The sequence below is a fragment of the Adiantum capillus-veneris genome, chromosome 30, assembly GCF_014529385.1.
Source record: "Adiantum capillus-veneris isolate H3 chromosome 30, ASM1452938v2, whole genome shotgun sequence".
In the NCBI taxonomy this organism is placed as follows: domain Eukaryota; kingdom Viridiplantae; phylum Streptophyta; class Polypodiopsida; order Polypodiales; family Pteridaceae; genus Adiantum; species Adiantum capillus-veneris.
This window is the reverse complement of record NC_140960.1, coordinates 76,227,948-76,249,875: the sequence shown is the minus strand read 5'-3', so window position 1 is coordinate 76,249,875 and position 21,928 is coordinate 76,227,948. Positions and strand designations below refer to the sequence as shown.

General features: G+C 45.2%; 1 protein-coding gene across 2 annotated transcripts in view; it reads right to left on the bottom strand.

Moving 5' to 3' along the window:
• CPFTSY (signal recognition particle receptor protein, chloroplast (FTSY)) overlaps window positions 1-13,924 on the bottom strand; it is a 49,399-nt gene extending 35,475 nt beyond the window's left edge. For both annotated transcript variants that reach the window (XR_015187279.1, XM_086506855.1), the window contains exon 1: window positions 13,561-13,924. Coding sequence is in view for 1 of the 2 variants with exons in the window: in XM_086506855.1 (XP_086362981.1) it covers window positions 13,561-13,899 (339 nt within the window). In the remaining variant the exon portion in view is untranslated. The remainder of the gene's footprint in view (window positions 1-13,560) is intronic.
• Between the last annotated feature and the right edge of the window lie 8,004 nt (window positions 13,925-21,928).

Below are 21,928 nucleotides of genomic sequence, written 5' to 3'. Positions count from 1 at the left end.
AGCATAAGTCCAAATCACCGCCGAGATCTTCTCAGGAGAAGAAGAAAGCCAGAAATGCTTCAGTTGCTGATGTAGTGAAGAAGGGGGCTTGCTTCGGATGTGGCCAGAGGGGTCACCAAATCAAGGATTGCCCCAAGAAGAAGAAGACGCAAAAACCGCAAGGTCGTCCTTCGGATCAGATTCACGAGATCTCAGGTAACTCTGATGTTGTTCAAGTTGAAATCCATCATTTAGCGCACAGTTCATGCACTAACTGTACTTTTAGCACCAAACTGTTTGATAAGCACGATCTTCTCCATTTCCCCGGGAAGATCAATGGTCATGACGTGACCGTACTCCTTGTTAATGGAAGCTCACACAATTTTGTGGATGCAAAAATGGTGCAGAAACTCAGCCTGCGGACGCGGGACAGTGACCATGAGTATCGCATGAAGATGGATCGTGGCGTGGATACGGATGTATGGAATCGGATGGTTCCAGACTTATCACTCGAGCTAGCTGATTACAAAGAGAACCTGGATTTCCACATCATGCACCTGGACAGAGAAGATGTTATTTTAGGAATTCCATGGTTTTATGATAAACAAGACTCATTGTATATAGACTATGTACATCACTCTCTTGTTTTTGTTAAGCAAAACATGCCTCATGTATATGTGTCGCTTTGTAATCAGAAGTCTGTAAATAATGTTTTGCAATACCAGTTGTTACTACTTTGGAAATGTATAAAGAAATAAAGTCTTCTGATGTTGACTTTTATCAATGTGTACCATCTGCTTGGTTTGATTCATTAGTGCTTGGTACTTCTGTCACTAAATTTCGTAAAAATGTTTCATGTTCTTCTGTTGAACTTGGGGATTCCGACGAATCCAACCTTATTCGAGAAATCATGACTGATTTCGAGGATGTTTTTCCTGATGATCTACCTCCTGGCTTGCCGCCTTCAAGAGAAGTAGATCATGGCATTGAGTTGGTGACGGGTAGTTAGCCCTTCTCCATGCAACCCTATCGGTTTAGTAAAACCGAGGAGGACGAGATTCAGCGACAGCTGAAGGATTATCTCGACAGGGGTTTTGTTCGGCCTAGTAAGTCCCCGTGGGGAGCGCCAGTGCTACTTTCTCGAAAGAAAGATAACACTATGCGCTTCTGCGTGGATTACAAGGGGTTGAATAAGCTCACTGTCAAGAATAAGTATCCGCTCCCGCGCATGGACGATCTGATAGATTGGCTCCATGGAGGGTTGTATTTTACAAAGATAGACCTGCGATCAGGCTATCATCAGATACGGATCAAACTGGAAGATATTCCTAAGACAAGCTTCCATACGCGTTATGGTCACTACGAGTTTTTGGTCTTGCCTTTTGGTTTGACCAATGCTCCAGCTACGTTTCAGCACATGATGAATGATCTGCTGAGACCATTTTTCAACAACTTCGTTGTTGTATTTCTCGATGATATCTTGATCTACAGCCGAAGTTTGTCTAAGCACCTAGTGCATATACGCATTGTTCTCGCAGTACAGAGAACAGTTAGAGTTTGCCTATAATAGTAGCAAGCATTCTGCTACTGGATTTAGCCCATTCATGCTGATGTATGGATTTGAGCCTAAATCCCCAATTGCTATTGGCTTAGAGAAAGTCAAGGAACGCCAAGCTCGTGATTTCCTGTATGACATGCAGGAAATGCTCGAATTGGCTAAGGATAGTATAAGAACGGCTCGTGACCGAGTCACTACTTATGCTAATCAAAAGAGATCTCCAAGGACTCTAGATGTGGGACACTCGGTCTATCTGAAGATACCCAAGGATTCCAAGACTATGCGAACAGGAAAGCATTATAAGCTCTCAGCTAGATATTGTGGTCCGTTCTTGATCACAAAGAAAATTGGCCAAGTTGCCTACAAACTGGCTCTTCCTTCGGATGTTAGTGTACATCCAGTGTTTCATGTCAGCCGCCTTAAAGTGAAATTGGGCGAAGCCAACATGTTGTGTCTATCAAGGAAAATGTATGGCAAGATAAACTGAGTATATTCCTCGAGAACCAGAAGCAGTTTTAGATCATCGTACCCGTCATTTACGCCAAAAGGCTTATGACCAGTACTTAATTAAATGGAAGGGTCAATCCGAAAGGTTTGCTACTTAAGAACTTGTTAGAGCTTTGAAAGCTCAGTATCCCCACTTCATTGATGAAGACATCAATGGTTCTTAAGGGGGGGAGTATGTTATGTCCCGCTCACAAGAGAGGGGATCTAGCCCAGATGCCGTCAGGATGGGCGTCCAGTGTCCGGGCGGACATAGTGTGAACCCGGCCAGTGTAGCCGACCATTATTATAAAAGGGAGGCTAAGGCCTCATTTGCAGTTATCGACGCCCACTGGCAGAGTGCCAGTGGTTAGCCCGCGAGGCTAGGAGTGCGCGAGGTCACGTCAAGGAGGTGAGGCCGGGTGGTATGGGACGCTCGGTTTTACAGGTGCACGCCTACGTCCTCGGACGCTGGCCCCAACACGGGGGAGCTGCCAGATGGTGGCTATGGCGGGTGGTTTGTCCGCCGTGTATCTGTAGGCAGTCTGTGTAGCCGGGAGATCCTTCTCCTAGTTCATTTCAGTATCAGTCAAGGAAATAACCACAAGCAACCACAAAAAAAATTTTGCTTGTTGAGGTCGCACGAACCCAAGTTCACCTGGGCATGTCGATTCCTAATCGTGTTTTTGAAGAGTGACAGGAAACCCAAGAAAGAAGGGCTTGTCCAGCCTCCCCTTGTGCCTCTTTTCACTCATTGAGAGCGGACCGTACACTTAGCGGCCGGCCAATCGACCTGAGGTGGGAAAAAGCAATCTTGGTGTGAGCGCAAGGCCGCCAAGGGGTGCGTTCGCGGAAAAGAGCAGAACTCGGGTGAAGAGAAAATCCTTCTCTAACACAGATTGCAAGCTAAAGAAGATCCCCAAGACCCTCAAGAACCCAAGAACCAAGACCCTCAAGAACCCAAAAACCCAAGACCCACAAGAACCCAAGTTCCTCGTGAACTTAAGAACTAAAGATCACAGTGTATGGTCATCACTCGACGCGGAAGCGGATACTTCGCATGGAGGTGATGGGCATGAAAGTAGTGAAGAAGAATTTCCTCACCCTGGAGGTTTTCCTGACCCTCCCCCTACGCCATCTACGCCTGGGATTGTACAAAATCCTATGAGACTTTGGTGAAGTCGATGATGGACATGATGGCACAACAACAAGAAGCGAGTCGCGTTGCGCTGGCACAACAAGAAGCGACTTGCATTACTTTGGAACGCGAGCGCGATGCACAAAAAGAAAGAAAAGCACAAAGAAAGGAGGCAGCCGAAGAAAGACAAGCGGCCTTGGAGGCCGATCGTGAGGTTCAGAGAGACCTACGCACGCAAGAATTGGTTCGACATGTCCTCACTTCGAAGTTCGAGCCAGCCAAAGATGTTGGTAGTTCATCAAGTGGCGCAAGCCGAGATTCGGACTCCAACAACCCAGTCACAGAGAAGATCCAGTTCAGTAAGTATGATGGTAAGATGGATGCCACGGGTATTCATTCTTGGTTGCATCAATCTAATGCTTATTTTGCGACAACTAAGAAGACAAGAAATAGCAAGGTTTTGACGACAGCCATGTATCTTGCTGATGATGCCATAAATTGGTACCACGCATGGCAAGAAGCACAGTTAGCCACGCACCTAGAGGAAGCCGACGAATTCACGCCCCTTCTCTTCACTTGGGCCAATTTCCAAGACAAGCTCAAGGCGCGGTTTATGCCACCTCAGTATCTCGCACAATTGAAGGACGATTGGCGCGGTCTCAAGCAAAATGGTATGCCAGTTATGTCTTTCTCTAATCGTGTTTTGCAACTCGGCACTCAATTACGCAAATCGGATGCGGAACACAAGGAGGCATTCCTTTATGGATTGGACGAGTATATCAAGTATGATGTTGAGGTGCTCGATCCAATCGATCTCAACAAGGCGGTAGCGATTGCTCTCGCACAAGAGATGAAGCACAACAAGGGAAAGCCTAAGAAAAACAAGACTTCGACAAGTACCTCTCAGACTTCTCAGAACCCGCAGAACAGTAAGAATGGTAAGAACGGTAACTCTTCTAATCAATCTTCCAATAGTCTCTCAGAAAAGAACTCTCAAAGTGAACCTAAGGGTAAAGCTAACACAATTGCTAAACCTAAGCTCACTCCATATGAAAAGGTAGCACAAGGAATTTTAAGACATCACGTCGGAAGAGCAAAGCACTTATTCTAAGGAAGGTCGTTGTTTTCATTGTCACATTAAGGGTCACATAAAAAGAACATGTCCTAAGCTTGACTCTAATGAATCTAAAGAATCCACAAAACCCACCTCCTCTGTCAATGCAATAGATGACAACACGAGTGTGCCCCAAGTTTCTCCTGACCCTCTCATGGATGAGTCTCTCATTAAATGTTATGGTCATATGACGGGGCAGCGTTTTGTCATATTGTTTGACCCAGGCAGTATGCATGATGTGATCAATCCCTCTCTTGTTGAGAGAGCCCGCCCAGAGGTTAGTCAGAAATCTCCTCTCGAGGTCTCTAGCTTCGCTCCCGGTATGGACTCTCTCATCACGAAAGAGTGCCTTGATGTGTTGTTTACAGTTCAACAAGCTGCTTTCCGTAGAAAATTTTTTGTCTCCCCTCTCTCAGGATGTGATATGATTTTGGGCATTCGATGGTTTCGTGAGCATAACCCTCTCAAGTATTGGGCGGAAAATACGTTCACTTTCAATGCCAAAAGTGACTCTCCCATTGTCATTCATGGAGAGCAAGTTGTTCATTCTCCATCTCTCATTTCTAATGTTCAAGCGAAGATTGAACGGATTCAGGAGAAGGAGACTCTCTCGGTCCCGTCTTCTCCAAAGCATGATACACAGGATTTGCATGATGAAAAGCATGATGATTTGAATGATAATGATAAGCATGATGATTTGCATGATCAAGATGTGATTTCTCACAAGCATGATGATTTGCATGAAGATGATGTGATTGTTCACAAGGATGATGTGTTAGTTGATACTTTCTCTAGTGAAGCTAACCTCATTGCAGATTCGATCAATCACGAAGAACCGATATTGGCTCTCGAGCCTAGGTCCAAAGAACCCCCTCAAGAAGCACCGATCTTGGCTCTCGAGCCTAGGTCCAAAGAACCCTCACAGGAAGTACTATGTGTTCGAATGATTAGTCAACACGCATTGTTCGAGTGTTTCATTCGTGATCGTTTCCTATATTTTAGTCAGTGCCTTTATGTGACCCCTTTTCCTAGGCATGACATATTGTACGTTGAGCACGTTTCACTCATGAATGAGCACGGATATATGCGGATTATTCATGAAAAGCTGAAAAGTATGCAATCAAGGAAGTCACAGCATGGGCATTTCCGTTGTGCATTGCCACAGTTAATTGATTTAAATCAGAAGAGAAAGATTCAATCTCATTGTTTGCGTGTGTGTGGTGAACGGTCTGGCACTCCGTCTCTTTGTTCATCTATATTGCATGCACAGTCTTTCGAAAAGACGAGATTTTTTCCCGCCACCTTACATCGAATACGTATGTTTATGTTTTTGTGTTGGAAGTGGTTTCAAGAATTTTCGGCCATGGAGATTCTTGAAGAAGGAAGAAGCATGAATATAGACGAAGTAGAAGCATCGAAGAAGCCACAGAAGATTTTGTGTCGCTTTCGGCGCGGCCCAAAGAAGGCATTGCAGACATTGATGAAGTTCAAGTATCGCACGACCCACACATCAGAGTGGGCCCGTGAAGAGTCCTTTCCAGGATTCCGGATGTTGTTGGCGATCTCCCTCAACGCCATACAGTTCGGTATCAGTACCTCACTTTGAAAAGGAGGGGATGTCACGTGACACATCTAACCCTATGTGTACGTGGACAAGCTACAACATGACCAGGGTTCAGTCAGTCAAGTCAGTCTAGAATAGAAAGTGATCTAGCACTTTTGTGAGTCTGTTCACAGACTGTGCATGTCCAGACACTTAGTTTAGATGCATATCCTCCGATTGCACACAGCATGATCATCAGCATTACCATCAGAATCCATCAGGGGAATTTTCCAGTGCATTAAACCTATTTTCCCTATTTTTGACATTTTTCACTTATTTATTAAGTGACTTTTGTTGGGAACTAGGTAGGGCAATTTTGCTAAGATAATATATAAGCAAACCAGAGCTAGCACTTTCTGGCAGAAGAAGAAGGAGAGCATCAGGCACTTAGTGCAGTAGGCCTCTGGAGACGCTTCTCAGCAAGACGACCCCCCCCCCCTTCAACCTAGTGTTTCCCCTCAGCCGTACCAGCATTCTTCAGCCTTGTACCTTGGCGATTTCAGTAGGGTAATTCAGCCAGCAAAGGGGCAGCCTTCTCAACGCTTTACAGCAGTCATCTAGCGTTTTTCAGCATTGAAGAGCTGCTAGCGTTTTTAGATTCAGACCATCTGCTGCCAGCGTTTTTGGTTCAGTCATATCGCCTTGCAGATCATCCCCAAGATCAGCCAGCGATTGCCCCTTTGATGCAGATCCCTGCCACATCGGTATCATCGCGAAGAACCCCCAGACAGCCCTAGCGTTTTTTGCATTTACCTGCAAATCTGCCAGAGTTTTCTAAATTCAGCCCTTAGCCTCTACGAACCACCCATTTCCGTAGCACATCCTTGCCGCGAGAGCTTGCCGTGGACGGTTCTGCAACGGACAGTTTTCAGCCATAAAACAGTCCATCATTTTCAGATTTAGAACCTCGGAACAGTCGGCATTTTTGCATGCATTTACCGCCCTTGGCGACGGCAGTAGATCAGCCCCGTCTTGGTGCGACATTTGCAGATTCACAGCACTCAATTTTCAGCTATAGTCTCGTCCTCGTCGTCACACCATCGGCCTCGACATAGCCCCATTAGATTTGCATCAACATCTTGTACCAAATTGTGCAATCAATAGTAGACCACTCTCGCCATCGAGAGTGGGGCCCTTGGAGGAGGGTTTTACGTCGTCTCTGGCGTCGTATTCTCTCTCTCTCTCTCTCTCTCTCTCTCTCTCTCTCTCTCTCTCTCTCTCTCTCTCTCTCATGCACTTCCATTCACAGTGTCCATTCACTTTGTTTGTGTCCATTGCACTCTCTCACTAAAGGAACGGAAGGCTCTCCCTTCTGTAAGTAAAAGGAACCCTTGAGCACAGTTCAGAGCACTCATCTTGAGCAAAGTTCAACATTCATTCCGCTGCACCTTACACGTAGAGACCAAGGAGAGTGAGCACGAGAGAGAGAGAGAGAGAGAGAGAGAGAGAGAGAGAGAGAGTCTCCTGAACCAATCAACCTTGGCAATGAATAACTGAATGTGTGATATAATGGAGGCAAGGGGTTGCATATATAGCAACCTCAATAAATTGCCCTACCCAAACTTTGACAAATTAGTAGAATAATTACCTAAAAGCCAAAATAAATAATGGGACCACATTGGGCACTTCACTTAAGGTGCCAAAACTTTAACACCCTCTCTGCAACTCATAGTGGATATCAATAGTGGACCAAGTCGATGAAGAAGCTACCATGGACACCCCAGTAGAAGGCCTTGGACTACTGGATACACCTCCATTTTGCTACCCTCAACTTTGTACCTTAGAAGAACGCCATCTTGAGCATCGGTTGCCTTTTTAGAAAATTTGAACTGAAGACCACACTACGTCCAAAAATCCCCATTTGTGAACTGTGAACACATCAAGTCCAAAATATAATACTCCCAGATAATGAACTATGGAACACATCCTGTCCATGATCCGACCAACAACAATGGATTGGTGCACTCATCCATAGTGTTTTAGATACGTTCATCCATAGTGTTTTAGATACGTCTGATTGGTTTCCTGCCAGATGCATGTGCCTTGAACTCTACGCCACGAGTTCAAACACCGAGAACTTGAACTCCAAAACAAGGGTCCAAGTTAATTATATGGAGCACTTCTTGCCACTCACAAACCTCTCTTTGGCTGAGCTAGTGGCGGCACAAATCTCCATGTGACTAGAAGGCGAGAGTCTATGCCAGTGTAGATTCCACTACACCAACAGTGTAACAAACTTGGACATCCCAAGTCAAGATTTGCCGCCACACAGCAGAGATTCACTTCAAAATAACTCACAGAACACGAGAGACTGTTAACACGGCCCGATGTAGTTCCGTGCCAAGAGATATTGGCCCCAAAGACTAGCGCCCCTTTCGGTTCTTTTTATATTAATCTCTGAGCAAAGTACAATTAAGCCCGCGGGTGCTCACTCTCAGACTCTGCGTCTAGAACCTTTGCAGAGTGAGCCCCTAAGACCACTTATAAACATTACAAAGGGTTGCTAAAAGCAAAGCCCCAAAAGCATCTAAAATTAAAAGCAAATTGTCTCAAAAGCTGGTAGCGTAATTTGCGAAAAATCCGTACACTATCAACGCAAAAAGAGGAAAGTCCGTACGCTGCTGCCACCTCAGTAAAATCAGCACGTATCGCAGAGATCCGTACAGCTAGTCAATGCCAGATATGGAATTCCGTATTGCCACGTCAGCTTGTCGGCGCATTTTCCGATGCACTGCCACGTGAGCAATTTGAGTGTGTGTATGTCCGGGTGGCTCTACCACGTCATCACTTTGTGACAAGCAGCCTCTTTTCTGCCCTTCCCTAAGTCACTATCACTGCTTTCCTCCTAATGCTTGTTTTTACCTTTGTCCTTGTAGAATCTCTGTCTTTGCTGGGTCTGCAATCATTATCCAAATGACCACGCTTTCCACAATTGTAACGCTTTCCACAATTGTAACAATAGTTCTTGGTCCTCTTTCTAGAATCCGGCGCAGCAAGTGCTTCCATACCTGTCTCAGAAATCTGAATTTTGCATTGAGTTAACAACATGGCTTTCTCCTCAATGAGAAAAGAGCTGAGACCATCAAATTCTAGCTTTTCCTTCGTAACTTGTAGCGGAAGTGTCCTAGACACTATTTCATACACCTCAGGCAACTTCGTGAGAATCAAAGCGGCTAACAGAGTACTCGTCGGTGCACTTTTCATAGCCGATAGTTGATCATGAATAACTTTAGCCTTCATAAGAAATGATTGCTGGATGGCAAATAACTATCCAAGAAGGATGATTGCTTGCATCGTGGAATCCCTATCAAACATTCCCACGAGCTTGAACCACATATCGTTGGCAGTCTTCAAAGTCTAAATGGCTAGAGAAATGTCCTTTGTAAGAGACTCCGCAATGGCTGACATTGCCTTCGCATTAGCCACATCCCAATCGACACATGATTTGAGATATTCGTCATCTTGAAGGCAGGTGTATCTATTGTTGGGATCCCTCGTGCGACGGGGCTCCGAGCCATCGACAATATCCCACAAGCCTTTCCATGAGAGCCAAAGTTGCATGATCAAATTCCAATGAGCGTAGTTATTGTCGTTCAATTTGTCGCTGACGCTCGAGCAAGGGGGGGCCATGTTGAAGCTGCAAGATCTGGTAATTTGGGAAGCCTTCTTGCACTCCAAGGGTGGCCGCACTAATCCCAAGCCGCAAAATAAACCTCCAAGCTGTTCCACTCCTTTGCTACACCCAAACGGCTCCGCAATATCTGCTCTCTCTCTTGAGCTCCACACTACACTTCTCCCGATCAACTCTAAAAGCCGCAAGATTGGCACCAAGTCGTTCTCGAAACTTTAATTCCTCCAAAACCTCATTGCCTTTGCAAAGCCACTTTCAAACCCTTGCTACTTCGCCCCTCTCTTTAGTCGAAAAAAATATGCCCTCCCTTTTGGGAAGGGGGTGCACCTTTGTTGCCCACAAGGAGGTCATGTTAACCAAGGCAAGGAAGTAGCGTTTCAGCACGCTGTAGTAGGTAAGGTAGGGGTGGCGGACAGATCGCCAAGCGCAAGGGGAAGTGTTTTAAAACTCGTTAGACAAAAGGGCGGTCGGCGCCGCTGTGTGCAATCAAGCAAGCTTTTGAAACGCTAGGGGACAGAGGACGGTGCCACCTAGCAAGTGCTATCAGGCAACGTTTTAAAACGCACATGAGCAATGAGGGTGGGAGTTCGACGCCGACCAAGGGCTGCGTTTTAAAACGCAAGTAGCAAGAGGGTGGGGAAGTAAGACAGCGGCAACGAGCTAATCTTCTCAAGCTCTCTTTGCAACTCCGCCTCCAAAGCTCTTTACCAACAAAGCTCTGATACCATGTCAAAGTCGACAATGCGGAAGCGTAGCGACCAAGAGGGGAGGGGGGGGGGGGGGGGGGGAGAGAGAGAGAGAGAGAGAGAGAGAGAGAGAGAGAGAGAGAGTCTCCTAAACCAATCAACCTTGGCAATGAATGACTGAATGTGTAATACAACAGAGGGGTTGCATATATAGCAACCTCGGTAAATTGCCCTACCCAGACTTTGACAAATAAGTAAAATAAATACCTAAAAGCCAAAATAAATAATCCCTGGGCAGTTCACTTGAGATGCAAAAACACTAACAGGAAGGGGACAAAGATAGGAAGTGTGTCCCACCTAGAAACATTCGAAGCACTCGCCTTCTTGTTGACGAGTATCTCATTGGCGAGTAGTCATGCCAGGTTGTGCAGGCGAACCCTGATTTTACAAGAATACCAAGAATTTGGACGTTGTGGTCGAGGATACTTTGTAGGTGTCAATTGGTCTTCAATTGTAAATTCAAGTCTTTCCTTCATCAGTTTATAACCAGCCACAGCATGGTCCACAAGCTCTCGTATGGTAGAGATTTGCTTGGACAGTATTCTTGTAGAGGTGATGGTAATCCGATAGTGTAGCACTCACGTTGGTCCTCCAAGGTTAACAGATTAAAGAAAGACAGATGTCCGGAAAATATGATTGCAATCGTCCATGGTTTCAATGGCCAGCATTTTCAAGTTACCCCATTCTGCGAGAAGCTGTACTTCAAATAAGGAGGTCAAGGTACTCTGGGCAAAAATATTCTTGAAAGCTTGCCAAGTCCTTGGAGCGCGAGGCTTTGTGGCTAACTAAAGAACTCCACCACTACATAGCATTGTCCTTGAGAAAATCGGCTGCTCAAGAAATTTTGGACTCTTCTATGTAGAATAGATATTGTCGAACTACTGAAGGAACTAGAACACTTTCTTCCAATCTTTCACTCTCGAAAAGGTCTTGGGGCTGAGACACTGTAGGTTAAGGGTAGGCATACGGCCTCTAACTCTGAAACACAATGACGTAGGAGGGGTAGTGGCAGAGGAGACGGTACAGGTGATGCAAAATCAGACGATGCAACCATCTGTCGAAAAACTCCCCCAAGAGGAATACAAGCTTTAGTGGGCTATCAAGAAGAAGCTCTTGTACTGTTTGATGTTGCAAGAGGAAAACCATGAGGCATTAATGATGGCAACATGTAGTTCACGAACTGGTGGAAGCTATACAGAATAGATAAATTTTGTTGAAGATGCTTCGAGAGGATGTGGCGAAGTTCATCAAGAAAGAACTACAAGTACTCGATGGAGTCAAGAAACGCCATCTTTCTCTGGTCCGGTAGGACCGGTTTGCTTGTCAACACAACAAACAACAAAAGCTCTAATACCACTGTAACTAACGGGCACTACGTGCCAACTAAAAAGAGTAGAACTAGAGCAAACATTAGCACTTTAAACACAACTGAACATAGAAAGAGAGAGAGAGAATCCACAAGTACACGCGGAGTGGCAAAGTTTCACTCCTAGAGACACTGGCCCTAAAAACCCTGGCATCTCTTTTGGTGTTTCTTTTACATTGCTCTTAACAAAGCTACAACTACCAGGGAGAGCCGCTCTGCAATCCAAAACCATTGGAATGCCAGAGGGCTTCCCCAAGGCACATCTTTTACAGGCCCCATGTCCTTGGCATCAGTTACAAAAACTTGCACTAAAACAGATTGTTGTAAATTCTAGGCCTACCACGTCAGCATCCACAATTCGCGCTGCCTTTTTCGGGATTCCAAACAGCAACCGTGTCATCATTTGTGAGGGCTTCAAATAGGTCCTCTTTAGCTAACATGCCACGTCATCATCTTTTGTGACATTCAACATCCGCGATTCGCAGTGCGTTTTTTAGGATTCCAAACAGCATCCACGTCATCATGTGTGAGTGCTTAAAACAAGTCCTCTTTAGTAAATAAACATGCCACATCATCATCTTTTGTGACATTCACATCATTATCCCCGTTGAGATCTCACATGTGAATCGTGATCATTATGACTTATTCAGTGATCATGTTTAGATCTCACCAATCTCTAGCTGATGTATTATGCACGAAATCTCGTCATATCATGACTCGTATCCCCTCATAGGTGAATCAAGATAAAATGTTCCCCTAATTGCGCACGTTCCAAATCCTAACCATCGCTCTTTCGAAGGTCAATTCACATATAGAGATTCCGCATGGTCACCATGAAATGCGTTGTGGTAGAATAAAACCTTGAAACCTTAAAGCTTGTGAAACATTTCAAGTGGTGCTCAAATGCCCCACATGAAGCCTGGGTTGAAACGCCCCTTAGATTTTTACCGTGACTCACAAAGTCAAGCCTTTTTGGGCAATGAATACCTCTTGATTTTTTTATATTGACGTTTCGGGGCTGAAATGTTTTGCGATGACGCTGATATAGTCACACTAGCCACAAGCCCTAGAAGCGAGGATCATAAGTATGTTGGACTTTTAAAGTTGTCCTTCAAACCTTGGAAACACTAAGCATTCCTACCAATCACCTTTCATACTCCTTAAGTTTTCCTAAAGGGTGCTTCCACTCAGCTCAGTAGCAAAAATTTTCCAGTGGTAAATGCATCGGCACTGTTAGACAATGTCCAAAATGATGCGTGCACATGGTAACCTTAATGGGGGCTTTTGTAGCCACTTAAAAAGGCCGAAGTATAAATGAACAGCAAGTCTTTCGGTTCTGCAAGTTGGTTCTTTAAAAACCGATTTCCAAGTAAATCTGCCCACTGCCTCCGCAACACCTTGAGGCTTATTATGATTAATGTATCATGTAAATTAGCTTGAGCTCTTGTTATGCATGACTTTTCCAGCTTTAAAAAACATTCACAGCTGTTTCCGTCCAGTGAACATAAAACAGCTACATTTTTCATTGGGTTGCACATGCCTTCCCTGCCTAAGAAGAACCTCCCCATGGATGCTTCTTGTAAATGAGTGTAAAGCAGCTAGAATTTTGGTTTAGTCCATGAGTTTTCATGGCCTCTCCAGCATTGTAGGCAAGTATGCCCCTCTTACGGAAAAAGATTTACCCTCACAAATCGAAGATGAAGACGTTTGTAATGGCTAAACCAGGTATATGCTGTGCCGCCGAAAACTTTTCAGAATCGATGCCAAAATATGCAATCGAGACAAAGCATTAATGAGTAGCACCCATTGGAGTAAAGCACTACACGAACAGGTAAAGCTTCTGCAATGCTAAATATATTATGTTATTCGTGAGGATGCCGCTAAAAAATCAGCAAAACAAACACTACAAACAACTTGAGAGCAGGAGGACAGAGATGAAAACCTCTTCGAGTTCATCGAGGACTTGCTCTGAGTCAGCCAAATTCCAGTATGTGAGGAGCTCATCAACGACAGCAAGGTTCTCACGAGTTTTGGAAAAACCAGAAAAGAGGAGGTTGACATCGCTCTTTGCCTTCTCCTTGATGACGCGCCCAAGACGACCAAAGAAGCCCACCTTCTCGGTGGCGCAACGCACGCACAATCCATGTCTCTGTTTCCGGTGCTGCTGCAGCTGCTCCTGCTTTACGCACAAGCGGCCACCAAATATTTGGCTACAAGGCTGCAACGGGTGCTGGAAAGGCATTTGGCTCTGGACCGCGGCTGCTGATGTTGCAGTAGCCATTAGATAGAGCGCTCACTCAAGCAGAGCTCGTTAGTCGTATCTTGTCAATCTATAATATACTATACTTAGGCCCGTGTCACACTGGGACGGACGATCTGATGGCCAAGCTGAAGTGGTAGCAGATCATACGTCGCGGTAAAACTTTGCACTTGGCCGCGAAGGCATGTCAGAGGGGCCGCCTCGCTTTCCGCCCACCTTTTGGAGGAGGAGACCATCTATAAAAGCGCACGTGGGAAGGGCGAAGGTTGGCTTCGATCTCTGACGCTCAGTATGACATGAGGATGCTTTGCCGCCTGGCTATCGCCCATTTGTAGGAAATCGTGCATGATTAAAGCCTTATATTCTAATGTGACATGAAATGGCATGCCACATTTCAAAAATGGAGATGGGCATCCGTCCAAGTGTGACAGGGGCCTTATTCTATACAGGTTGCACTTTACACATGTCAAATATTGCACCTCTAGTAAACAAGGTAAGGAGGCACTAAGGTCCTCTAAGTTAAGGGGGGATGAGAGTTATGGAGAGTAAGTACAAATGAGTGCCCACAATCACATGGCATTTTTGTTGTGTTATAACTCCACAGGCATCTGCTATTTATTTATTTTTTAATGTACTCCAGGCTGGTCATTGATGTTGGCCAACAACCGCTCACTCCTCTCTCTCTTCCTTCACCACACTAAGTCTATAGTTCTTTCATCTCTAAGCTTCCCTCCCAAAAGTATAATGGCAAAGAGGCTACGAAAAAACTCCCCAAATAAAAGATTTGCCACCTACTCCAAGCTTGTCATTGATATGAGCCAATAGTCACTCGCACCCCTCTCTCTCTTTCTCTCTCTCTCTCTCTCTCTCTCTCTCTCTCTCTCTCTCTCTCTCTCTCTCTCCACTGCACCGAGTCTATAGTTCTTTCATCTCAAAGCTTCCCTCCCTACATCTAAACACTATATTAGGTATTTTGGAAAGAGTCCCATATCATGGAAACATTAAAATTCATTGATTTCATGTAATATGAAAATTTCTAGATTGTTATGGAAAAATTAGGTAACTATCTTTGAGCAATTTTTGTAAGAAGATTGAAGCTCCCGAGACGAGGTAGTGTTTGATGTCCATGTTATTATGAAACTAAAATTTCTGTACGTGCATTAATAACTTGAAAAAGGAAATTGATAAACATGTAGGATGGTGGTGTTCAACATCGGTAATAAACAAGCACTTGAGGATCTATGTTCAAGGACTTGTACCAAGGAAAGAATTTAATGGACAAAATGTAATCTATACAAAATAAGAGATGATTATTACATCTATGACAAAAAAATAAAATAGCAGTCTATGACATACCCCAAATTGTCAATGAAAAAGAAATCTAGTTCTTGAGATGGGACAATGATAACTATGAAAAGACTCAAGCTACATGAATCTATTCTTTAGTAGAGTCAGCATTATCAAATTCATTTCCACTAGAGAAACCTAAGCAAGCTTTTGCTTTTATTTCATGCCTTTCTAATGTTTTGATTTTAACATAAGGACCCTACTTATTTCCTCTCCAAGACCAAACAATTGCATCTGCATTTTCCCACACTTGTGGATCTTTCTCATTGATGGTCCAAAACCCCTTCCAATAGCTAGCATAAGCTTGTGCATCTGTCATATAGCTCTTTCTTGCATAGGGTGCCAAGTATTGTATTAATATTCTCTTGTAGTTAGGTGACAAAGTGTCATTATCAACATCAGAAATAGCCCTTGCAAGCCAAAACTGGATAGATACATGTGTCATGAGGGTGTGGCAAAATAAAGTCTCTTGGTCAAATATCTATCATGGGATTGAGCTCTTCTCTTGGTCTATCCTATTGAAGATCACAGTAATGACCATTGTACTCTTCAAAACCAATGAATCCATTTGCATCCTATTCAAAATTCATAATAGTCCCACCTAGTTGATGAGATCCTTGAGATTTTGGCAAAAATCCTCTATATAACATTTCCTCTGAAACAATTGGCTTTCCAAGCTCTTGGATCACATCATTCTGATAATCTAACAAGTCTATAGTACCTTGGTACAGGGTGCAATTTTTGGGCGAGAAATTTCTGGCGAGCACTTTTTAAGGATCGAGCGAACGGATTCCCAAAAGATCCTTTATCTACCTCTCTCTCTCTCTCTCTCTCTCTCTCTCTCTCTCTCTCTCTCTCTCTCTCTCTCTCTCTCTCTTTTCAACAAAAATGTAACATTGAAGATTGCACATTCAATGCCAACTCACATTCAAACAAAAACATTATTTACCACCATGGATGCATTCAATACACTATTGATAAGACAAAGAGAAGTTCCTTACACACAATTATGGTCTATTTGATATAGCAAACCCCAAATCTATGTGTTCCATTGCATCAAAAGTAAATACATATTGTGGGGGGGGGGGGGGGGGGGGGCGATACATCATGGGTGAGGTGGATGAAAGAAGGGCAGTGGGGGGCCATATGCTCCGGGAGGAAACAAAGGTCGTGCCAATGGGGGCAGTGCACCAAATGGTGGGGAACTCCTCCAAATGGCAGAGGGTACGAACCATATGTGGGGAGGCCTGTAGATAGTGAAAGAGGCAATGGATCAACTCCGGGCGGGGCCTCAAATGTGGAGGCCTTGAATGCACTAGTGGATGGTCCAGTTGCACACCATGCCAATATTGGGGCCGTGAAAGTAGTATGTGGAGCTGCTATTGCCCCCCCCCCCCCGACTGCTGAGTGGTGTTGGCAAGGTGGCTCCAACGGATGAATTTGCTATGTCACCTGCTTCGGATGCTTAGTTACATGAACTCTGTCACTCCTACGAAAGATCAATGTCGAGCCTAAATCAAAAGGTAGGCACTGAGCCAGCCCTAGACAAGCACTAAAAACTGACCAATTCTTCTCACAATTGATGCAATGCCTGCGTAGCAGGAAACATTGTGCTGCCAATGTCCCCACTCCTGCAAAATAGTCCAACATAGCATCTCCCATGTTTGTGAAGGTACCTAGTAGCCACCTACAAAACAACAAAAATCCTTAGATTTGTTATACCGCCAAATTTTTAGGAACATGAAGTAAAAACATCCATCAAGTTTCTAGCACCTGGCAAACACTGGACTCCTCTCAACACCTCTACGATAAGGCCTGCCTATACGATCAAGCGTCCACTGTGTGGGACCTGTACATGGTAGCTTCTCCCACAACATGTCATCATCTGCAGAGAAGCCACGTACATTTGTTGCAATCTCCCCATCCGCTCGATCATACCTCGGAAGCTGACACCTGTCGGTTCTAAGGGGTGAAAATTTGACTAGCAACAAATTACCAACCTACGAATAACATTAAAATGTAGATATTTTGAAATGTGAACAACAAAGATACTGATCAATATCAATACAAAAAACAACATACCCCCTCTACATAGTCCTGAACAGTCGTGCAGTTAGACTTCGGCAGTCGTATGTACAATATCCTCAACAAATGGAAATGAGTTCCCTCTGGCTTCGAAGTGACAATAGACAGATGTTCTCCACATGTCGCCACAACCATGCCATCAACCAAAAGAAACTCGGTTGCAAGAAGGAATGCAACATCCACAAGCTCGCTATCCCATTGGTTCCATAAAGGACCTCCACCTGTGCTAGCTGCATGTGGCCTAGTGTGTAAGGAAAAAGCCATGTACATCAAACGTACGCCACCCAAACTCAAGTTTGGGTTCATCTGCCTTGTTCCTGCTAGAGAGCCCAAGAATCTATGTAGTGACTGCATAGAACTGCGCGCAATCTTTGTTAGCACTAAAATTGAGGACATAACTATGAAGGCAAAAAAGTGTGGCTTACCTATCATTGCACAACACATCTGGAATAGCTTTTGCCAAGCACTTGATACTAGCATGCATTGCAAGGTGGCGTGGCTCTACATGCATATATGTATGCTCAACATAAGATCAAATATATCTAGCAAGCAATGCTAAAGAGAAAAACACAACATTAACCATTTTCACATACCTGGAGGGTTTTCTCCGACCACTCTAGCCATGTTCGATAGGTCCTCTGTAGCCCTGCCCTGTGATGGTGAACATGGAGGGGACTCCTGGGTGCCCCCTACTGGTCTCAGAGTGAAGGAAAGAGTTGGTACATTGTGGCTCATAGCAACAAGGCTTTGAGCACTATCGCTAACTTCTACAAAATACTCCTCAACCACATGTTCACTCTCACTATCTCACTGGAGGCAACAACTCTCTTCTCTTCCCACGTTGCCAATCAGCCAAGGGTGCTTGCGGGGCCGTGTGTGGAGCCAATCTTTGTGTCTTTCTTTGAGGCCAATTTCTTTGAGGCTGGCTTCTTTGTTGTGTCCGGAGAGAGTGCATCCTCTATCACAACGACTTTCTTCCGTGAGGCAATATGCTCTGCTATTGATTAAAAAAAGAAAGTTATTGTGTCCATGTCGTATTGCATGGCAAAGGAAAAATCTACATAGTACGATACCTATGTAAAGCGCTTCCTCTTCGGGTGGGTACTCCAGCCACCAAGGACACTTGAGCCACGCTCCCTTTGGTTGCAAGTCATCTATCCACACGTCCGGATATAAGCCCGTCTCCTTTCTCTCTCCGACGACCTACACCGTGCATCACTGGGTGCTCGGGGATGGGGAAGACTAGAGCATCTCTCCACCATCTACAAGACAACAAATAATATTTTGAGCCACCATGACAAGACTAATGTAACCTACAACATACGTAATGTGTCAATCAAAGATGTCCAACCTGTACGACATGCGTCGTGTCGTGTAAGCAAAGTGGGGTTGCTCTTCGGATCTTGTGTGGACTTGATCCGTGCACTCCACTTCTTGAAGGCTTTATCAAAGTGGTTCCATTTGTATTTCTACAATGTGTGTGTGAATGTGCAACCATGCCTCTCTTCAGCCTTCTCGTGTTGGATGGCAACGTGTTGATTCTTGCCCTCCATTTTCTCTACCATCTCAAGCACTCTCCTGCAGCAAATAATATGACACAACTTAGATCACCAACAAATTGATTCTTGGACATAATCACTTGATCCACCTTTCCAATTGCCACTGATACACGTGATATCGAAGCCACTGGATCGATGCCTTCTCAGTCAACCCTATGCCATTCTCTTTCAAGGTTGCATTAGCACCTTGGAGCAAATCAATTAAGCAGCACTTCCTAGCAAAGGAAAAGGGAGTCTTCTTTTTCATTGCGACATAATCAAAAGAGAAAGATATGAAAAGACTTAAATGACATTTACTTACTCTTTTGGGCTAATGCGTGCACGCGCAACCTCTGCCACTCTAGAGGGTGTCATTTTGGTGGTCTTCTCGTCCCAACCTGTATATACATTTTTGAAAAAAGTCATTGCCATTTTTTGGATTTGCAATGGTTGCTATCTCAAGCCCTTTGCGCATGAAATACTGCTCTGTTTGAGATAGCGCAACAACGATACTTTGTTCGTATGCATCAAGTGCCAATAGTAGTCAAAACTCCCTTTTGATGGCAACCCTTTAGTTTTACTATTGTTCATAGCATCGAGCTCTTCCTATCATTTGCCAAGGACATAATCAAAACATATATAATAAGAATTCATAATCAAAACATATTCTCATTTAGGATTTCTTTCAAGTATACTTTCCAAATGAGTTGAGCAAGACAGCCACTGGCAATTTTAGCCACTTTGATTTGTTTGGACCCCTAAAGTTCAAAGCCCTCTCTGCTACCAGACGCGTTCTTTTCGGAAATTTCTGCAGGAGTGAAGTTGGATCCGCCAACCCTAGCTTTCTCATCATGAATATATCATGCGTAGTGGTGTGAGGGACTGAGACCCTTGTGGCCCTGTTTAACACTCGGATGTAATACACATTGTCAAAAACAATAAGATGCATTTACATTCGCAAAAAATAGTTGGATTTACCTATTTATCATTCCCAAAATCAATAGAAACTCCGCAGTTTCATGGGGTTGAAAATTGACAAGCACGCACTCCACCCCTGGTGCCTTCTCAATTGGGACGTCGTTCTCGTTCATCCACAGCATCCATGCCTCCAATCTGTGATTTCCATCCCAAACCACAAAGTACCTCTCGACCATGTGACTAAGCTTGGGGATTAAACGAAGCTCCTCGTCCAAATCATATGACATTGCAAAATCTCTCGAAGTGTGACCACGACGAGAGAATCGCTTATGATCATCCCTAGGAATCCGACTCACTTACAATAAATCTTGCCATGGTTGGTTGGTAGCTTATATTTGCAATGGAGAGTTGCAAATCCACCACATGGTCATCATGCGTGCGGATGGCAGGGTTCAAAAGAAGTCGACATAGAGATAAGCGCGAAAATTTGCCATCATAGGGAGCTCTATGAGAATCCACCCAACCCAAAGAAATATGATTGTCGACCACATTTTCAAACGCTTCATTTCCTATATCTTCTGTTGTGGTAGAAATTTCCACACGATGGCTAAATTTTCCACTTGATTGCGTTGCCCCACCCACATCGGTTACGACGGACACAATCCGATCTAGAGAGCTTAAGGCTTGGGATTGTTCGCTCTCTTGAGTGCATTGTGGAGGGACTTCTTGCGACATAGTAACATAAACTTCATCCACGGCACCATTGTTTTTGGATTGATTTCTTGTTCTCATAGTTTAGCTAAAGAATGAGAGAAAATAGATAAAGGTATGGCTTATGAGAAATTGAAGTTAAGAGCTTGACAGAAAGAAAGTGGGATCAAAGGAAAGCTTGACAGAGAAATTAGTGTAAGATAGGAAAGTAGAGAAGAGGAGAAATATGAAGAGCTAAGAGTTGAGAATGATATGAAAAAGAACTTCTAAAGCTCTTTATAAATTTTTCAAATTGAAAAAATTATTTTTTTAATATTCGAGATGTGTGTGTGTGTGTGTGTGTGTGTGTGTGTGTGTGTGTGTGTGGGAGGTGGTTGCACGTGTCTGCGTGCGTGTGTGTGTTGTGTGCGGTGTGTGTGCGTGGTGGATGTGTGTGTATGTGTGTACGGTGGATGCGCATCCACGCACCCACACACCCGCGTGTATGTGTGTGTGTGACACAACACACACACCCCCCCATGGGGTGGGTGTGATTCAACACACACACACCTCGCGTTGACGTGTGTGTGTGTGTGACACAACACACACACACCCCGTGCTGGCGCGTGTGTGTGAAAACACACACGTCTTAGCGCATGTGTGTATGTGTGTGTGTGTGTGTGTGTGTGTGTGTGTGTGTGTGTGTGTGTGTGACAACACACACACACACGCCTTAGCGTGTAAGGTATGTGTGTGTGTGCGTGGGGCGGGCGAGGGCCACACGCTGCCACGCGGGAGCGTGTGTCCCCGCGTGACCCCATGGCGCTTGGCGCATGGGGACATGCTCCCCATGCGTCAAGGGTCGCTGGTGGCGCGTAGCCCAAGGATAGCCCAATGGCCACGCGTCGCCCACTGGCAGACCACGCGGCCACGTATGTCACCTCGTGGCCACGTGGTTTGCCACGTGTATCGTAGGCAACCGACGGTACACGTGGCAGGCCACGCTGGCCACATCGTCTGCCACGTGAGCAACGTTGTGGTCAGATGGCATGCCATGTGTACTGTCGTTGGGCAACAATACACGTGGCATGACACTTGGCGCCAAAAATATGCCATGTGTCATGCCACGTGTACTGTCGCCCAACAATAGTACACGCAGCATGCCACCTGGCCACCACGCCGCCGATATGGCAGACCACGTGGCCAATGTGGCATGCCACGTGTGGCGACGATACACGTGGCCATGAGGTGGCTTGCGTGGCCGCTCCGTGGCCACGTGGTCTTCCACTGGGCGACACGTGGCCCTTAGGGACACACGCCACCGCGTGGCAGCACGTGGCCGTCGCATGCTGCCTCCTCCCGCTCCACACTTGGGCATCCCTCCGACCGCCCACACACTCCCCCGCTCCACACTCGCCCCCCCCCCCCCGCGGTCGCCCACACACCCCCCCGCCCCACACCCGACCGCCCAC